Source organism: Zalophus californianus, chromosome 13 (genome assembly GCF_009762305.2).
Source record: "Zalophus californianus isolate mZalCal1 chromosome 13, mZalCal1.pri.v2, whole genome shotgun sequence".
Classification (NCBI taxonomy): domain Eukaryota; kingdom Metazoa; phylum Chordata; class Mammalia; order Carnivora; family Otariidae; genus Zalophus; species Zalophus californianus.
In genome coordinates this window covers 19,550,244-19,569,189 of record NC_045607.1, presented here as the reverse complement: position 1 = coordinate 19,569,189, position 18,946 = coordinate 19,550,244, and the positions used below count along the sequence as shown (strand labels likewise).

Sequence of the window (18,946 nt, the reverse complement as noted above, 5' to 3'; positions counted from 1 at the left end):
TATTTAACCAAATATAGTCAGAATGTTATTTCAACATGCAACCCATAGAAAAAATTATTTTTGAGAAATTTTACCCTCCTTCTTTTGTACTAAATTTTCAAAATCCTGTGTGTATTTTACACTCACAGCACATCTCAACTCAGAATGGCCGCATTACAAGTGCTCATGTGGCTGGTGGCTGCCATATTGGACAAGGCAGGGCTAGAATATCTACGGGGCACCATCAGGGTACTGAAGCAGTGTGGTTGGTGAGGTCCATAGTTGCAGGGCGTGGTGCCTCCCGGGAAGCAGTGTGGTAACTGTCTCCTTTAATGATGCTCTAGAATGCTCTTGCACTCTGGGATTTTAAGACTTTTCCCTCCACGTGGCCTGCCCCAAACTGCAGTTTTCAAAGGCATCTTCTCCCACAAGGAGACTGAGAATCACTGGATATATTAGACAAGCCACAAGTCAGTTAACTATTTTTTTCAATAAACTCCCCATCTGTAGAATGGGGATAGGCAGGAATACCAAGAGGATGAAAGAAGACAGCCGATATGAGTGGTACCATTTGGTTTGATTATGAATGGTTACAATGATAGCCCTTGGCTTTATTGCTGGGTGTATGTCTGTGTATGATTTTATATTTTATCGTAACTTTGAAGCAGGTATTTGAACTTAAAGCAAGCAAAAACAAACCTAAACAAATTAAAAACAGAACAAAAACAAATTGATTACATGTATTTGTTGAACCTCCAACAAACTAAATCCAAGTATTTTTTGAAAGTTTACCTGAATTGAACCGATCCCCCCAAAACAATAACAACGATAAAACAAAAAGACCCCATAAGTCATTTCTAACTAGTCTAATATTTTCTTGTCCCTCCTCTTTGCTGCGGACCCCAGTCTCAGACCCCAGTCCAGGTTCTGTACATTCACCACAGGGCTCCTCGGAGGTAAGAAAAACCAATACACATGGCTCAGGTGGAGGTGTGAGGCATCAGTCAAATAATCATTATTTGCTTATGGTGTGGATGCAAATGCACATTTAGGGCTCGCATGTTTATTTTACAGAATGTACAAAAAGGAATAATTCCAGAGGAACTTCCAAGCTGCCAGGGCAGGGCAGTCTGTCCCCAGTCAATTATCACAATATAGGGGCGCCTGGGTGGCTCAGTCGTTAAGCGTCTGCCTTCGGCTCAGGTCATGATCCCGGGGTCCTGGGATCGAGCCCCACATCGGGCTCCGTGCTCAGCAGGAAGCCTGCTTCTCCCTCTCCCACTCCCCCTGCTTGTGCTCCCTCTCTCGCTGTGTCTCTCTCTGTCAAATAAAGAAATAAAATCTTTAAAAAAAATTATCACAATATATTCAGGTATCTTGATTGAGAACTTGCTTAAAAGAAAATGCCCCAAGTGAGAATCCATTCAGTAGCCTGTCCCACTCTGTCCTGCTCCAAATCAGATTATTTCCTTCCCGTTTGAATGATAGGTTATTATTATGTACCTGGGAGATGATTTGAGGCTACTGAACGTGGATGTCGTACAATATTTCACTCAATGCCATTTAATGAAGAACAACCAGAAAAGCTATGTTCAATCTCCTTTGCGTAAACAATGAACAGCATGCCCAAGGGCTAAACTCTTAAGGATTATTCCAGGGGCAATTTTCATGGGCTCTGGAGTGGGGCATGCCTGGCTCATATTTTAGTTCTCCTCCTCACACTGTATCTTTAGTTTTTCTATTGGTAAAATAGGATAATCATGACTGCCCAAGAGGAGCTAAAATGAAGACATATAAGTAACTTCTTGGCACACAGAAGGTGCTCAGTAAATACTTTTCCTTTCTAGCTGCCAAACCAGAATTCCACACCAGAACTGATCTTTCAAATAATCGCTGGGTGTTTTCCAACTGCCCCAGCAGATGCAGGAACTTGTCGGCCCCTATATAAATCATGACCAACTTTATTATAGCAACCCTAGAAATGCTTCCCCAAGGCTGGTGTCCAGTAATTGAACCACCATCAAACTCGGGGAGTTTCTGCTCTTGGCCCTAAATTGGTATGACACTATCACTGGTAAGATTCTATCAGCGCCTATGACCATAATGTCAGCCTGTTGAGCGATCCATCCGAAAATATTGAGGAATTAATGGGACCTGTAGGTGATGATGCACATGTATTACCAATTAACTCCTTGGAATTAAAATTCTAGAAGTAGAATGGTTGGTTATGAGGGGCTGCACATTTGAAAGACTTTTAGAACATGTGAAAATGAGCCTAAGAATAGCCTACCAGCAGTGGATGAAAATGCCCCCTTCCTCACAACCTCATGCCAACCAAGTATTGCCACTTTCTGTGTTTACTAATATGAAACATAAAATGGTATAAGGTTTAATTTGAAAGGCTTTAGTTGGACATTTTTTCCATATGTTTATTGGCCATTTGTGTTTATTCTTTTCTGTTCTCCAGAGGTTACGTTTTTCCTTATTGGCTTATAAAGGATCTTTGCAATATAGATATATTAGCTCCTTATCATATCTATAATGACTGTTTAGTTTTTTCCCCAGTGTGTTATTTGACTTTTAAGGTTTATTAGTCTGTTTTTCAAAATTGTCTAAAAAGTAATGGGCAAACATTTATCTACCCAATAAACACTTGCTGAATGCCAACTATATGCCAGGCTCTGTGCCAGGCATTGGCATTACAAGAGGAAAAAAAAAAGCCCAAATTTCTACCCTCTTAAGAGATCAGAGTCTAGTGGAAAACAGATATTTCTGCAAAGGTGCCATGAGCACAGTGTGAGAGTTGCTATGGCCAAGGGAAGCCCTGGGGTCCCTGGGTGCAGAGTAAGGGCATCCTAACTGGTTGGGAGGGGAGGAAGGGGTTGAGGGACGGCTTCACAGAGGTGGTGGCATTAAAGCCAAGTCTCAATTAGACAGAACAAGGAGGGCATTCTAGGAAAAGGGAAGAACACAGGCAAAGGTCCCAAGGCAACGAGAGGCTCCATCTTTTCAGAGATTCCAAATAATTCAGAGTGGGGAGCCTGGGTGGCTCAGTCAGTTAAGTGTCTGCCTTCGGCTCAGGTCATGATCCCAGGACTCTGGAATCAAGCCCCACAGACGCAATTTTCTATCATCTTAAAAACAAAACAAAAACTTCCCAACTGGGGCACCTGGGTGGCTCAGTCGTTAAGCGTCTGCCTTTGGCTCCGGTCATGATCCCAGGGTCCTGGGATCGAGCCCCGTATCGGGCTCCCTGCTCCGCGGGAAGCCTGCTTCTCCCTCTCCCACTCCCCCTGCTGTGTTCCCTCTCTCGCTGTGTCTCTCTTTGTCAAATAAATAAATAAAACCTTTTAAAAAAACAAAACAAAACAACATTCTCTTTAAAAAACAACAACAACAAATATTAATTCAGAGCGTCTGAAGTGTGTCATATAATGGGATGGGGGAAGCTGATCCAAGGACAGAGATTTGACAGCAACAAAGAGACAAGCAGGCGAGGGCTAGATCATGAAGGTCCCGTGCCGTATGATAAGAGCCATACAATTAGAGTCTAAGCGTTAGGAAAAGCATCAAGGGGCTTTAGGAAGTTGGCTCTTTTCAGCCTGAAAGAAGTATTCAGAAGTAAGGCTGGAAGAGGAAGCGGAACCCAGTGTGGTAGGAGGGAGTCACTGACGATTTTGGCTAGGGAACACTAGAGAAGTGCTTTAGGAGGATAATTCTGGAAGCAGATGGGGATAGCCTGGGAACCAAGAGACTAGTTAAGAGGCCACTGCAACATTCAAGCTGCTCTGAGTGATAGTGGCGGGGAGGGAGAAGAGGGATAGATTGCAGGGACATTATAAAGGTCGAAGGATCTGAGGGATTCAGGTATGGGGGACAGTGATGCTCTTACAGAGTCAGTTTAGGGAACTGGGCAGTGGTTCCTGGAATCCAAGGACAGCCTAAGCCCTCAAACCGTGGGGCATCCGAACTAAGCAGAGCCCTAAGAGTTCACTGTGGTAGATTGTAAATGGCTGCACATTCTTTGACATTCCTCCTTTTGAGAAGAGGCAACTATGTGTCCTCCATTTGAATCTGGGTGGGCTCTGTGACTACTTGACCCAGAGTCCACCACTGTGTCAGCTTCTGAACTTGGGCCTTGAGATTCTGACAGCTTCTACTTCCCATCTGTTGGATGAGAACAACTTTGGGGGCCCAAGCAGCCCCACGAAGAAGCCCACACGAAACAGTATCAAGCCCCTGGCCAACTACCCCCCGGGAGTTCCCAGCGGATGGCCAGCACCAGCTTGCCACGCATGTGAGTGAACTGTCTCGGAAGTGGCTCCTCCAGCCTCCGTGGAGCTTCCTCAGCTGAAACTGCCCGGAGCAGAGAGGAGGTGACCTGACAAGTCTCCCAGATCACAGATTCACCGGCAAAATAAATGCTCTCTGTTATTTTAAGCTGTTGGATGTTTGAGTGGACTGTCACACAGCAATAGGGAAAGCAAATAAAGAACCAGGTGCCAAACTATGGCTAGATAGCCAAATGTGGGCCACCACCTGTTTTTGTAAATGAAATGCTACTGGAACCCAGCAATGCCTGTTCACTCACATACGGCCTTTCTCTGCTTGTGTGCTTTAATGGCAGAGCGGAGTAGTTGGGAACCCTGTGGCCCACAAAGCCTAAAATATTTACTCTCTGGTCTTCTACAAAGAAAGGTTGCTGACCCGTCATCTGGTATATCAGAAAGAGGCTCAAGGAGAAGGCGGCACTGGTCAAAGTTTACATACAAGGTAGGGACAGAATCAAGATAGAACCCCAGGATTTTTAAATCCCTGTTCTGTGTTATTTACACCATTGTACTAGGATTTATTAAGCACCTCCTATAGAATAGGTGTCGAGCGACTGGTGTCAAGATGATACCCCCAAGGCACATTACCAGTGGGGAAGAGTAAAGAAATAACCATCTAGAAAAATCTACAGTAGAAATGAGCATTGCATGTGAGAGAAGGCAGAGCATGTGCTTTTCATTCCTGCTCCTGAGTGCCTTCCCAGCATCTGGCCTCCCCTTTTTTAATAACAGCACCCTGGTTTCCCTTCAAGAAGCCTTTGCCATTCTGCTAGTTCACGTGGTTTGAGTGGAGCTGACCTCACCTTTCGGCGTCAGGCCTGACCACTGAGATGTCCAGATGACATATCTTCCAATGAGATCCCACCCTCAGTCTGTAGCTGGATGTTCTAGGACAAAGAGGAATTCTTTCCCTGGGTGGCTAAGCTGCTAGCCCATGGGCCTGGAGCCACAGGGACCATCTCTGCTGCCATTTTGGGCAGGCCTGGCTAAGACTGAAGCCCCCAGAGAGGAACATAAAACCAGGAGCAGGAGAAAAATTCCTTATGACATTGAATCAGATATAACTCTGGGCCATTCCGTGAATGCTAATAAACACCTTTGTTTTTCTGAAACCACATAGACTCTGCCATTACAACTAAACAATTCCAGCTGATACTGGTTTTTTCCTAGGCAACCACCACTCAGCCCGCTTCTGAATCCTTCCCTTCCCCACACCACCTCAGCTGTCTGCTATCTGCAGCCCTATCCTCCATCTAGGAATGCAAATTTCAGAACCAAGAGTGCCAAAGGCACGTCTGAGACAAGCAGAGCCAACTTTGATAATGAATTCCTGCACACTGTGTGAGCCATTCCGTGGTTATTCAGAAACCCATTCAATTTTCTTTTCCTCCAGTGATAGAGAAGCATACTGTTCTTGGTATTGTGTCTATCACCAGCTAAACGACAGACGTATTTCCACTCAGGGTCTTGATAGACCTGTGGCTCTGGGAAGGATGCCTCTCAGAGGGGACCGGCAATGCAGGGCAACAGATGTGCGTGGGCTCAGTGGGCTTGCAGTAGCTGGAAGCAGATGTGCTGCCCCAGAGAACCTGGCTGAGGTCTGGAACCCATTGCTTTGAGAGAGTCCTGGCTTCAGAGGCTTTTCCTTTCCTTTCGAAGGGGGGACCAACCCTGGAATGGGCATCTCCAATGCAGGCCGTGCAGTGGCTAGAAAGGGACGGTCAGCAGCTTATTGGGGTTGGTTCAGATCTTGGATCTCCACCACGAGCTGCTTCCGAATTTCGTGGAGAGCTTTGTAAAAGTCCAGGTGCTGGTCCCATCCTCTGCAAGATTCTGAGTCAGTAGGTAAGGGGTAAGCAATCCTGATACAGACAACGCTTTCTGATTGGAGAGAGCAGCCTGGTTGGAAAACCACAGGTATGAGATGTCCAGAGGCCAGGGTCTGTCTCTTTCCTCTTCCCCGGGGGCCTCCTGTTAGTCCTCCAAGGTGCGTCTCCTCCTGGTCTCTCGGGATCCTCACTGGAATCCTCCCAGAGTTACCTCCTGTGATCAGAGGCTGTTGGAAACAACAGTAAAAACCAGCCCTGTAACTTTCTCTTTTAAGGAAACCAACCGAGAACCAGACATGTGTCCCAAGATCACATAACAAATTCAGGGCTTAACCAGGGTGCGAACCAGGGAGGCTGAACAGGGGAAACTGTCCTGGGTCTGGTCTCACTCTGAATTATGGGGGTGGGGTGCTATTCTCCAATTAGCTCACTCAGCCTCCCAAAGCGGACTCAGCAGCAGCCTGTTCTCCATCCTGATTGGTGGGAAGGAGCTGCCCACTGAGGGAGGGGAGGAGAGGGGGCTTCTTTTAGTTCCCCACTCCCACATACAAGCTTTGGGCCATGCAGAGGCTGCTTGGAGCTTAACAGGTAGCTCACCAGCCTCCAGCAGCTATAGGTAAATTTCCGTTCCCTCCGAACAGGTAGGGTAAATCTGGATGGTGGGCACCGGCTTTACTTCCACCCCACCTCCCTCCCTCTGCCCCTGCCCTCAGTGTGCCATATACCCACACAATCACTCACTTAGAATCAGCTCTTTCCAGTCCAGGGTGTCAGCCAGAGTGAGTGATGGAGCTCACAGACCATTGTTCATGGGAGGATGGTGGTGAGTCACAGTGAGAGACTCTTTCCAGGCTGTGCTGGAAGACAGAATAATAACGCCATTTGGAGAGAGCAGATGTAGTCTGCTCTTTAAAATAAGACAGATGTAGTCTGTGACCTGGGAGGAGAGATCGTAGGAATTCAGGGGCATCCTGGGGGCTCTGGGTGCTCTGCCCAGTCAGGTTACAGTTCCCTGTAGGATGCTGGCTCCTGGCACGCCCATGGGGGATTGGACAGTGTTGTCACAGGCACTGAAGGTGGGGCTTCCAAGTCTTTTGGTGGTTGCAGAACCTTTCAGGATTCCATAGAAACCAAGGACACACCCCACCCAAAATTCATATACACATTTATGCAGATGCTTCATACAGTTTCAGGGGTTCAGGGAACCCCCTGACAGTCATGGTCTCCTGGCAAAGCACTCCCGGTCTAGGGGTTCTATTTGTTCACCAAGTCTATGAAACAAATTCTTCTCTTCATACCCTCCACAAAATCAAACTTTTTTTTTTCTTTTTGGTTGTTATTTCCTTACAAACATTTATTGAGTGCTACCCAGCTCCTTATGGGAAGTGCAGTATTCCTGGGAGAGAGAGGAGAGGAGGGGCCGCCATTTTGGATGTCTGCAAGAAGGATGCAGGCATTGTGGAGGCAGAGGCCCTGAGGGACTGACCAGCAAGGGAAAACACATGGTCAAGAGCCCAGTGGCCCCTCCCCACCCTCTACCTCCTTTGCGGGGGTGTAGGAAGGACAGAGGTCCCTCCCCAGCCCCGGGGTGAGTTACCGTATGTCTAAGGTAGCCCTGGCAATCCATCCCTCCTTCTGAGTGTTTCTGGCCAAAGACACCAGAGGGGAGGTCTGCTTGTGGCCCTCATTTTCTAGAAAAAAAAAGGCTGAGCCTCAGAAGGTAAAGGCTTTTTGCTTATGCCCCTTCTTTCTTCTTTGGGATGTTGGTATGAGGACTGACTTACTCCTGTTATGGCCATAGTGTGATCTTGAGATGATGAGTGTGGAAATGAAGAACAAAAAACAAAACAAAACTGGGGCACCTGGGTGGTTCAGGTCATGGTCCCAGGATCCTGGGGTCGAGCCCCGCATCCGGCTCCCTGCTCAGTGGGAAGCCTGCTTCTCCCTCTCTCACTCCCCTGCTTGTGTTCCCTCTCTCGCTGTGTCTCTCTCTGTCAAATAAATAAATAAAATCTAAAAAAAAACAAAACAAAACACACACACACAAAACAAAAACTCTAACAACTTAAGAAGGACAAACCAAGGGGCGTCTGGGTGGCTCAGTCGGTGAAACGGCTGCCTTCGGCTCAGGTCATGATCCCAGGGTCCTGGGATTGAGCCCCGCGTCGGACTCCTTGCTCAGCTCCGGAGAGCCTCCTTCTCCCTCTCCCTCTGCCTGCCTCTCTGCCTACTTGTGCTCTCTACCTCTCTGTCAAATAAATAAATAAAATCTTAAAAAAAAAAAAAAAAAAAGGACGAACCAAAAGTTAGGAAGAGACTGGGGCCTTGAAGGATTTCACTGGACCTCTGACCTGCCCTGGATTCTCAGACTCCTTGAATTTTATTTATTTATTTATTTATTTATTTATTTATTTATTTATTTATTTATTTTTTGAGGAGGTTGGCATCTTTATTGCTTTAGAGGCAGGGCAGGTGCTCAGGAGCTCTTGGTGGGGCGGGCCCGCTTCTTTTTCACCATCACAGGCTTCTGGCTGCGCAGGATGGCGCTGGCTCTGCGAATGGCAGCCATGCGCAGATCTGGGCGGTACTTGTTCTTGCGGATCATGTGCCGGGTGCTGCTGAGGGTGGCCCGGGCATTCTTGTTGATGGTGGTTCGAACGTAGGAGGTGGGGGGTTTCCGCTGGCCGGATCTCCGCTTCATGACCAGACTCCTTGTCTTTTTAGGTACCGTAGTAAATGTCTGCTTTATTTAAGCCACTGCTGAGAATGGGTTTTCTGTTACTTGTAGCCAAAAAGTATTCCTGAGGGCTGAAAGTGAAGCCCTGAAGTCTTAGGTCTCTATTAGGGATATGAACCTGGTCCACCACCAGGGCTCAGAGGAGGAGGTGATCTACTCTAGCTGGAGGTGAAGGAAGGATGGAGAAAGGCTCAAAGTAGGCAATACCCTTGAGCCAGGCCAAAAGGATCGCCTCTTCCTTCTCTTTCATTAGATTAGATTGAAATCACCAGTGCCTAACACAGGCCCTTGGCTCCATAATTGTCTGTTGAATGAACACACAACTATGTATATGAATGAATGGGTATTTCAATTTTTTTTTTAAGATTTTATTTATTTGACAGAGAGACACAGCAAGAGAGGGAACACAAGCAGGGGGAGTGGGAGAGGGGGAAGCAGGCTCCCTGCCAAGCAGGGAGCCCGATGCGGGGCTTGATCCCAGGACCCTGGGATCATGACCTGAGCCGAAGGCAGACGCTTAACGACTGAGCCACCCAGGTGCCCCGGTAATTCAATTTTTAATGAAGGACCCCAGAGACCAGTGACATTTCGTCTCACCTAATGTTTCTTGGAGGCCCCTGTGGAGTCTCACGTGTGCTTATGAATGAACAGAGGCCTGGTTACCTTCAGCCCTCCTCCCTGGGAGAAGTGGGACTCGGGACTCGACTCGGTGGCCGATGTGTTAACCATGTTGCCGTGATAGTGGATACATTCCTCCTCAGAGCGTGCATGGCCCCACAAATATTACTGAGAAAAGATGGGATTGATCCACACCCTCCCCACACCCTCCCCGAGAGATAGAAGAAGTAGACTGAGGGAGGTGCATGTGGCTGGCCTTGTGGATAGTGTTGCATTCAGGCAGGGAGACCCTCTTGTTCCCTCCCAAAGACTAAGATAAGCACAGGGCTCTAGTTGGGGTGTTTGCAACAAAGGGCACCGGCATTTTGTTGCACAGTTAGACATCTATTTAGCCAGCTGGTTTGCAAAACTTCTCGTCTGCTACCTGAGCCAGGGAAAAGAAAATTGTTAAGAGATGCAGAGTCAGAAGTGATCAGACAGAGAGGGTGCCAGAAATGTGGTCCTGAGTTCCTCCTTCGTAGGAGCTAAAGAAGATGGGTTCCACACCTCCACATGAAACACAGTGAATGGTGCCCGAGGAGGGGTGCAATATGGCAGCCCTGTTGCCTATCAGGGAGGCACGTGGCCCAGGATCACTGCCGCTATTGTTGAGGGGGAGGGGCGATTTTCGATTTGGCATTTGCCACTCAGATCTGTCCCGAACCATTTGTCTGGGACTGTAGGTCTTCTAGAGGGGGCTAGAATTAAACCTTGAAATGGCTGGGTCTGCTTCTCAGATAGCAACTGGGTGTGCAACATTTCAATCTTATTCTGACACTAACTACCCAGAACTAGACTCCATAGTTTTCAGTGTTCAGTCCCATGAGACTGCCTCCACTCCAGACACCAGTCACAAGTCTAGGGGGGCCCCAGGCTACCCCCACTTTTGTTTGGCTTGGCTCTAAATTCAGAGGCTCTCTCTCACAAGCTCTCTCCCTTCAGGTTTGTTAATTTGCTAAAATGACTCACAGAACTCGGGAAAATGCTATACTTAATGTTGTTACTGTTTCTTATAAAGGACACAAAGAAACAGCCAGATGAAGAGGTATGTAAGTGAAATTCTGAAGGCTCCAGAGTGCAGGAAGATGGGGTGTGCCACCCTCCTGGCACTTAGATATGTTCACCAACCCAGAAGCTCCCAAATCCCATGGTTTTGGAGTTTTTTTTTTTAAAGATTTTATTTATTTAATTGACAGAGAGAGACAGAGAGAGAGGGAACACAAGCAGGGGGAGTGGGAGAGGGAGAAGCAGGCTTCCCGCTGAGCAGGGAGCCCGATGCAGGGCTCGATCCCAGGACCCTGGGACCATGACCGGAGCTGAAGGCAGTTGCTTAACCAACTGAGCCACCCAGGCGCCCCGGTTTTGGAGTTTTAATGGAAGTTCCCCTTTGCAGGCATGATTGATTAATCATTGGCCATTGGTGATTGAACGTAATAGACCACCCCTCTCCCTTTCCCAGAGGAAGAGTTCCAACCCAAGGGTTCCCAGGCTGAAAGTTTTAACTCTATCATCGCATGGTTGGTTTCTCTGGGGACCAGCCTCCATCTGAAGCTCTCTAGGGGCCCACCAAAGACTCACCTTATTAGCATAAACTCAGGTATGGTTGAAAAGGGGTCATTATGAATAATAAAAGATGCTCCTATCACTCAGGAAATTGCAAGGGGTTTCGGATCTCTATGCCAGATACCAGGGACAAAGACCAAACATATATTTCTCATTATACCACAGTTTCGCCAAATATTTATTAAGGAGTCTCAACTTTTTGGAATATAAATAGGGTGAGCGGAACCCTTTAGAGAATAAAAGGGGTCACATTAACCAGGACTATCCTGGCTGCATTGGGATGCGTGGTTACCTTAATAAAGAAACAGCTTTATTTCTTCGAGTAGGTGCTTCAACTGTCACATACCTCTCTTTCCCTCTCCCTCCCCCTTTCCCATCTAGTCGTGGTCCCATGATTTCAGTGTGGTAAGATTCTTCGACTTTACCTTCTCTTTGGGTCAAAGCTGTGCGTGGCACACTGGACTCTGAAGGCACAGGGACACTAGGTCCCCTGAACCCTCAGAGCAGCCTGGGTGGGGTCTGGGACAGTCAGAGCTCCTGGCCAGTTGCCTGGGGCCACGAGTGATTAATAAATATCATCTTCTGGGAACAGTTTGAGAAGACTGGGAATTAACTCTACGGGCTTTGGAAGCGCTTCTTTAGGTTAGTAGGGTCTCATTTGGGTGCTTAAGATACAATCTTGTTCATTTAATTAACTCACTCCAATTCCAAATGCAATTAAAAACTCTCCTCCTGCTTTTTCGGGGAACTCCCTCTGAGCAGACAGAGCGACGGGCTTGGCAGGCAGAGCAAGCTCTGGATCTCAGCCCCCACCCAATCCAACTGTCTTGAGTCATGACAACCTTCATGGCCCGAGTGGAGAGCAGCTCCACTGAAGTCTGCGCCACAGAGAATGTGGGAGACCCGCGTTCCCTGGAATGTGCTTCATTCACTCCAGAGCATTGCTCTGGGTGCTTACCCTCCTAGGAAGCTCCTTGGACCCATTGCCAATACGGTCAGTTCCACTCTAACACGATGTGAGCTCCTGAAAATCATCGTGTGGTGTAAAATTGTGCAATGACGAACCACAGGCTGATGGGGAAAATGGACTTAGGGCACCATACTCAAAAACTTTTTCAGTAACACATTAAAAAAAAAAAAAGAAAGGAACCTAATAAAAATGATGTCACAATCTTGCACATATTAAATGGTTAAGAAATACATCAATACCACAATACACATGGCCCCTTACCTTGAGAAAGACCTGAAGTTTGCTTGTACAAGTGGGGGAAGGTTACAGGCTTGTGAGTTATGGTGAAGTGGTGGGAGGGGGTGTTATCTGAAGTCAGAGAGACCGCTATAACCCCAGATCCGGGGAAGAACTCAGGCAGCTGGTCACATATGAGGTGTATGTATGTGTGCGTTTTGTGTAATCCTACTGGCAATGTTGAGTTTAACTGGAGTCCTACGATCCTGGAAAACAAGGAAGACTAGAGAACCCCCTTCTCCTTTTTGTGTTCCAGAAGCAGCTTACTGCAGAGAACCACACTTCCCATGTGACCTAGGTAAGTAAGACTCACAGATGACCCCTTGTTAACCTATGGTAAGGCCAGACACAGATCCTCCAAATTCCCTTTTTTCGCCTTATAAATGATTAATTGAGTTGTTTTGTCCCACTGATCAGTCAGAACACAATGCTTGTTAACCAAACTTTGGTTAAGCTTTCTCTCCTTCCCCCAGGTCCCTAAGCTTTGTTGGCCCACTCTCAACCTGAGCCAGCACACAGACCCTCCTTAGGGTCCTCCTGAGTGTAGGCTGACATCCTCTCAGCTACTGGGTCTTGAACATGCCAGCCTTTCGTCCTTCTCTCCATGCTTGGCTCTTTCGGGCCTTGGTTACTTCTCTCCATAAAAGAAAAATCCTTTTGCTTAATCTTTGAGACTTGCAGACCTCGCAGTGGGAGTGTCCTCCCTAATGCTATTGTTCCTTCACCACCCTTGCAAAAACCTTTCAAATAAAGTGTCTCCTTGTCTCGGTCCAGATTTGTGTTTTATTTGATACCACAAAGTTGGTTCAGGAGCGTGCAGAGTTCTGCCTTCACCCAGTGTTTCTTGTGGATGAAATAAACATTTGTATTATGCTCAAATTATTCACCAATGTGTCAATGGCACTAGGACAAATTCACATTTCAAAGCAAATATTAAAGCTCAGCTGACTGGATGTCTGGCCCAGACATTCTGAATCTCAGCAGTGGATGCAGCTTATTCACATGCTAGGGTCCCAGTTACGTGATCGTCTTTTAAACTTAGGGGAAGATTCTGGTAATATTTTAGATTCTTTGCAAAAACCCATGATATTTCCATTATCTCCCATCCTGATCTTTATCTTCAAGTAAAGCCTCTCTTCACAGGGCTTCCTCCTAGAATTGCCCTCATAGTCATAAAAAATCACAGAATTTCAAGATGAGAAGGGATTTAAAAATCACTTGGTCTAATGCCTTCATCTTATGAAGAAGGCAAATTATGTCGCGGATGGTGAGCCAGTTTCATATCTGGGACCCTCCTGCTTAGCTCAGGACCTGCTATGATCAGGTACTCAAGAGGAATCGAAATTAATTATAAACCCGAAGGGAAGGCAGAATGAAAGGCATCAAGGCAGGCAGCTAGCTTGGTGGTCTCTTGAATTACACCAACTGGCCAAAGGCTGATCTTCCTTCTAAAACCAACAATTATTCTCATTCCCTCCCTCTAGGTGTTCCCTGAACCATCTAAAATATAGAGGCACCTTTGTGCTCAGGGAAGACTAAATTGAACCCTTTCTATTTTTCCTATTTGACTGTTTTTGCCCATATCACAGTAGATGATGTGGATTATAAATGGCCAGACTGCATACTCTAAAATGTGACTCCTTTGGGAGTTTTTAATCTATCCAAGACACAGACAAGCACAGCAGGGAAAAGTGAAAATATCTCAGCTTCATTAGAGGAAATTTATGAGCTTGTCTGGGGTCGCCATGGTGACCAGAAGACAGGAACTATTTGTAGATGCCAGTACCTGTGGAAGATCTCAGGTAAGGGACGAAGCTCTGTTTACTGACAATAAACTATGTACCGGCTTGCTTAGCATCTGTTTATCTAACCCTCACAAAAAACTAACCAGAGAGTTAGTATTATCCCATGCAGAACTAAGGAAACTGAGGCTCAGAGGCTCTATGCCATACGCTGAAGACCACACAGAACGGATCTGAACTTGGGTCCATCTGACCCTGATGTCTATGCGAATCGGACTTCTCAGAACTGTGAGGATCACCATGCTTTGACTCAGGTGGTGGAATTTGGCATAAAACTGCACAGAGACAGGCACATACCCAGGAAATTGCAGAGCTGCCATCAGCCTCCCTCGGGATGCCACAGGCCACCTTTCCCAGGATCCAGCCCATCTATTGTTGTCGCCTTTCTCCTTTAGTTTCTTCTCTGCTCCCTGAGAAAAAGCATCAGGTGGCTTTGCTTAATCATAATCATGTGCAGAGTGGCGTTCTGGCCAAAGGTTGGTGGCTGTCTTGGATCAAGGCTCAATCTTTGTCTAATCAGTTGAACGTGATGGTTAGTGTGGGTCCTCTGGGAAGCAGACCCTGAAGCAGTGATTTGGGCACAAGATTTTATTGGGAAGGTGCAGGGCAGACTGGTAGGGGAGGACAGAAGTGATCCAAGGAAGGGGAGGTACATTATTCAGCCAGCTACTGCAGTGGGAAACTAGAGTTAATTCCCTAGGAAAAACCCAACACAAAACATTTGCCTTAGAATTATTCCACTCAAAGGTCAAGGAATGGGGGTATTTATACACCAGCTCCCCAGCGTCCCTGGATGAGGGCTGCTTCCTGGGGATGTCAGTTCCTGGTCACTTTCAGCTGGCTCTGTACCTGGGGAGAGCCACAGAAAAGAAAAAAGTCTTCAGGCTAAGAGATGCAGATACTGACCGCTGCAAATGGGCTAGAGCCCCCTAAAAGGTCACGGGGAACTGGGTGGAGCAATGACAGCTTCTGCTAGACTAGGGTGGCAGGGTTATATGAGCAAAAGCATGATGACCTGTGTGCAAGGATCTGCCTCTGGCCCCTTGGCTCATAAATGAGCTTTGAGAGTGGCAGACACTGAATGTAATCTAGGTTCTTCTTGTAGACAATGACCTCTCCTTTCAGAAGACCAAACTGTTTTCCAACATAGTCCATAATAACAGGCTAACATTTCATGCATTATCTCATTGACCACCCAACCCCACCCCTGCCACATTCCTCTAGGATAGTGCTATTATTTTCGTTTCACAGAAGAGAAAACAGAGGCTAAGAAAACTTATAATAATGCCTATTTGAGGATATCATTTTCTTCTTTTTTTAAAACGATTTTATTTATGGGGCGCCTGGGTGGTTTAGTCGGTTAAGCGTCTGCCTTTCTCTCAGATCATGATCCCAGGGTCCTGGGATCGGATCCCACATTGGGCTCCTTGCTCGGCAGGGAGCCTGCTTCTCCTTCTGCTTGTGCTCTCTCTCTCTCTCTGACAAAAAAATAAAATCTTAAAAACAAAAAGAAATGTTTTTTAAAAAGATTTTATTTATTTATTTGAGAGAGAGAGAGAACACACACACGAGCAGGGGGACAGGCAGACTCCTCACCGAGTAGGGAGCCGGCTGCAGGGCTGGATCCCAGGACCTTGAGATCCTGACCTGAGCTGAAGGCAACCACTTAACCAACTGAGTCACCCAGGCACTCTTTGAGGGTATCATTTTCAAAAGGTTGTTGTAAGTGCTCAATGAAAATTGTGGTGATAACAATTTACTTAGAAGGTAATTGTATATTGTTCCTGGCAGGTTTATTCATCCCACAATCTAGAGCCTCACAAAGTGCTTTGCACATGGAAGATGCTCAATGAATGAATGATGCGTTCAACCAAATTGAATCCATCTTTGCTGCATCATACATAAGGGTACATAAGATCATAGTTTCCAAACTAAGAAGTTCTGGTTTATGAATGTTTATCGGAAAGACCTTGTCAGAGACAAAATGCACAGGGGAATTAAGAAGATATTTTTGTTTGAGTTATCACAGTAGAGAGAGCCATCCTGGTGTGAAGATCAAAGTGCCTTGGCAAGGTGGCTTTACCTGAGACCTGAAGGGAGGAATAGACAAGTTACAGGTAGGGTGATGTAGAGCTAGAATTGTTTTGCCATCAGGGGAAGTCTCAGCCAGCTGAACAGGAAATGTTTATCTTTTCTTCGTGTGGCTGGTTTTGGAGGGACAAACAATTCTAATCTTAATCACTGGTGAGACAAAGAATGGGAAGTGGGAGGGTCGTCTGTGTTCAGTTTTGTCACAGGTAAACAAGGGAGTCATCTGTGAATTTGTGGTAGTCACGACAATGAGTGTACAGGGAGTCTTATCTAAATTACATGGGGAAGAGTGGTTCTTTTGGGTAAGTCATTTCTAGGAACACACAAGGATGGGGGGTTTTGGAAAACAAAGGATACGAGATTTCTGAACGGCTGCTGTCTTCCAGGATCACAGGACGCAGAACGTTTAACATGGTCAATTTCATGAAAAAAAATATAAACATTAAACTACATTTAATTACATTATTACGCCTCATTTGTTTAAAAAATAAAGACGCGGGCAACTGGCTGGCTCAGTTGGTGGAGCATGCGACTCTTGATCTCGGGGTTTTAAGGGCGAGCCCCACGCTGGGTGTGGAGATTACTTAAAAATAAAATCTTCAAAGTAAATAAGTAAATAAATAAATAAAAACAAAAACTCCTCACACATATACACACAGATGCAGCAAGAGCAATCTTTTCCAAAGACAAATGCATCCCTGTCCCCTCCCTGCTGGCTTCCCATTGTTTTTGAAATAAAGATCAAAATCCTGATCAAGGCCTCCAGGACCCACCTGATCTGGTTCCTGCCTGCCATACACCTCGGGGCCTTCTACCTCTCCATCTGTGCATTCCAGCCTTCATTGCTCTTTCTGGAATGTTCCACACTCTCTTTTGCCTGAAAACTGTTGCCCGAGTCGTTTTCTCTGCCTTGAAAGCTCTCCACCCCTCGTGACCTCAACCCCACCCCAGTATAGACACTTCAAGCTTGTCTGGTTACGTCTTCCTTTTCAGTACAGATCAGGTTCCTTAGTTAAAAACTACCGGAGATCCCTCGACCGCCAGAAATTTATCAACTACTTTGAAGTAACTTATCTTCATTTGAATGTTTTCTAGAATATGTAAAAAGTGATAAATAAATGTATCTTCCATGATACATGTACAATAAGAACTTCTGTAACTGTACATATGCCTCTGATGTATTTTCCCCTCAAGGTTGTCAACTGTGTGTTTGACAAGTGACTGTTTACATAAATCTGTAATCTGCTGAAATTTTGGGTTATAAACATTATAATAGAAATTGTTTCACAAACACAACATGTGAAGCACTATTAAATTTTGAGCAAACAAGTGTTCGGTACCTACTTTAATGAATGGTTATTCTTTTTCCTAAAAACAAAAATCCATGGAGATCAAAATTCTTTTCCTTTCGAGCAGCCAATAGAAATACAATGCAAGCCACATGTGTGATACTAAATTTTCCCATTGGCAAATTTGAAAAAAGTGAAAAGAAAAGGGGAAATTCAAGACTTCTGTGTTTTAATTTTGTAGTTCTTAACTGTGGTGAAATGTACATAATATAAAACATACCATCCGAGCCATTTTCAAGTGCACAGCTCAGTATCGTTGAGCGTTGTGGTGCAACCAATCTCCAGAGCTTTTCCATTTTGCAAAACCAAAACTCTCTCCTCATTAAACAACTCCCCGTTCCCCTCTCCCCCAGCCTCTGGAAACCACAGTCCTATGTTCTGTCTCCAGGAGTTTGATTACTCTAAGTACCCCAGATAAGTGGAATCACACAGTATTTGTCTTTTTTACTGACTTATTTCACTGAATAATGTCAAGTTTCATCCTTGTAGTGGGTAGTGGCATTTCCTTCCTTTGTAGGCTAAATAACATTCCGTTGTATGGTTTGTTTATCCATTCAGGGACCTTTGGGTTGCTTCCCCATTTTGGCTTTTACGAATAGCGCTGCTATGAACGGGGGATGCACAAATATTTCTTCAAGACCCTGCTTTCCATTCCTGTGGGATATATACCTGGAAACAGAATTGCTGGATCATATGATAATTTCACTTTTCATTTTTTTGACAAGCTGCTGGACATAGGCCCATAGCTGCACCGTTTTATCTTCCCACCAACATCACACAAGGGTTCTCATTTCTTCTCATCCTTGCTAACACTCGTTATTTTTTTAGAGTAGCCATCCTAATGCGTGTGAGGTTGTGAAATTAATTTTAAGAAGACATTTTATTTATCCCAGTAAATCTAAATATTATCAAGTCTACTTATAATCAATAAAAAAATCATGAGATATTTTACATTTCTGTGATACAAAGCCTTTGAAATCTGGTATGTATTTTATAATGAGAGCACATTTTAATTAAGACTAGCCTCTTGGGGGGTGACTGGGTGGCTCAGTCGTTAGGCGTCTGCCTTCAGCTCAGGTCATAATCCCAGGGTCCTGGGATCAAGTTCTGCGTTGGGCTCTCTGCTCTGCGGGAAACCTGCTTCTCCCTCTCCGACTCCCCCTGCTTGTGTTCCCTCTCTCGCTGTCTCTCCCTCTCTGTCAAAATAAATAAATAAAATCTTAAAAAAAAAAAAAAAAAGAAAGACTAGCCTCTTGGGGTCCTGGAGATAAGGATGGTCCTTTCCTCTGGATATAGGGAGGGCATTTCTCACATGAAGGTCTCATGATCTGCTTCAAGGGAGGGTCAAAGAGTCCTTCCTGC

The 18,946-nt window shown here is 45.8% G+C and overlaps 1 protein-coding gene across 1 annotated transcript; it reads right to left on the bottom strand.

The window, feature by feature from the left end:
* Positions 1-8,615: 8,615 nt before the first annotated feature.
* Positions 8,616-9,605, bottom strand: LOC113934165 (60S ribosomal protein L28-like). Its single transcript, XM_035723469.1, has 2 exons — positions 9,540-9,605; positions 8,616-8,879 (listed from the first exon to the last, which is right to left on the bottom strand). Exons 1-2 carry the CDS (start codon positions 9,603-9,605, stop codon positions 8,616-8,618), a joined length of 330 nt encoding a protein of 109 aa, XP_035579362.1.
* Positions 9,606-18,946: the final 9,341 nt, after the last annotated feature.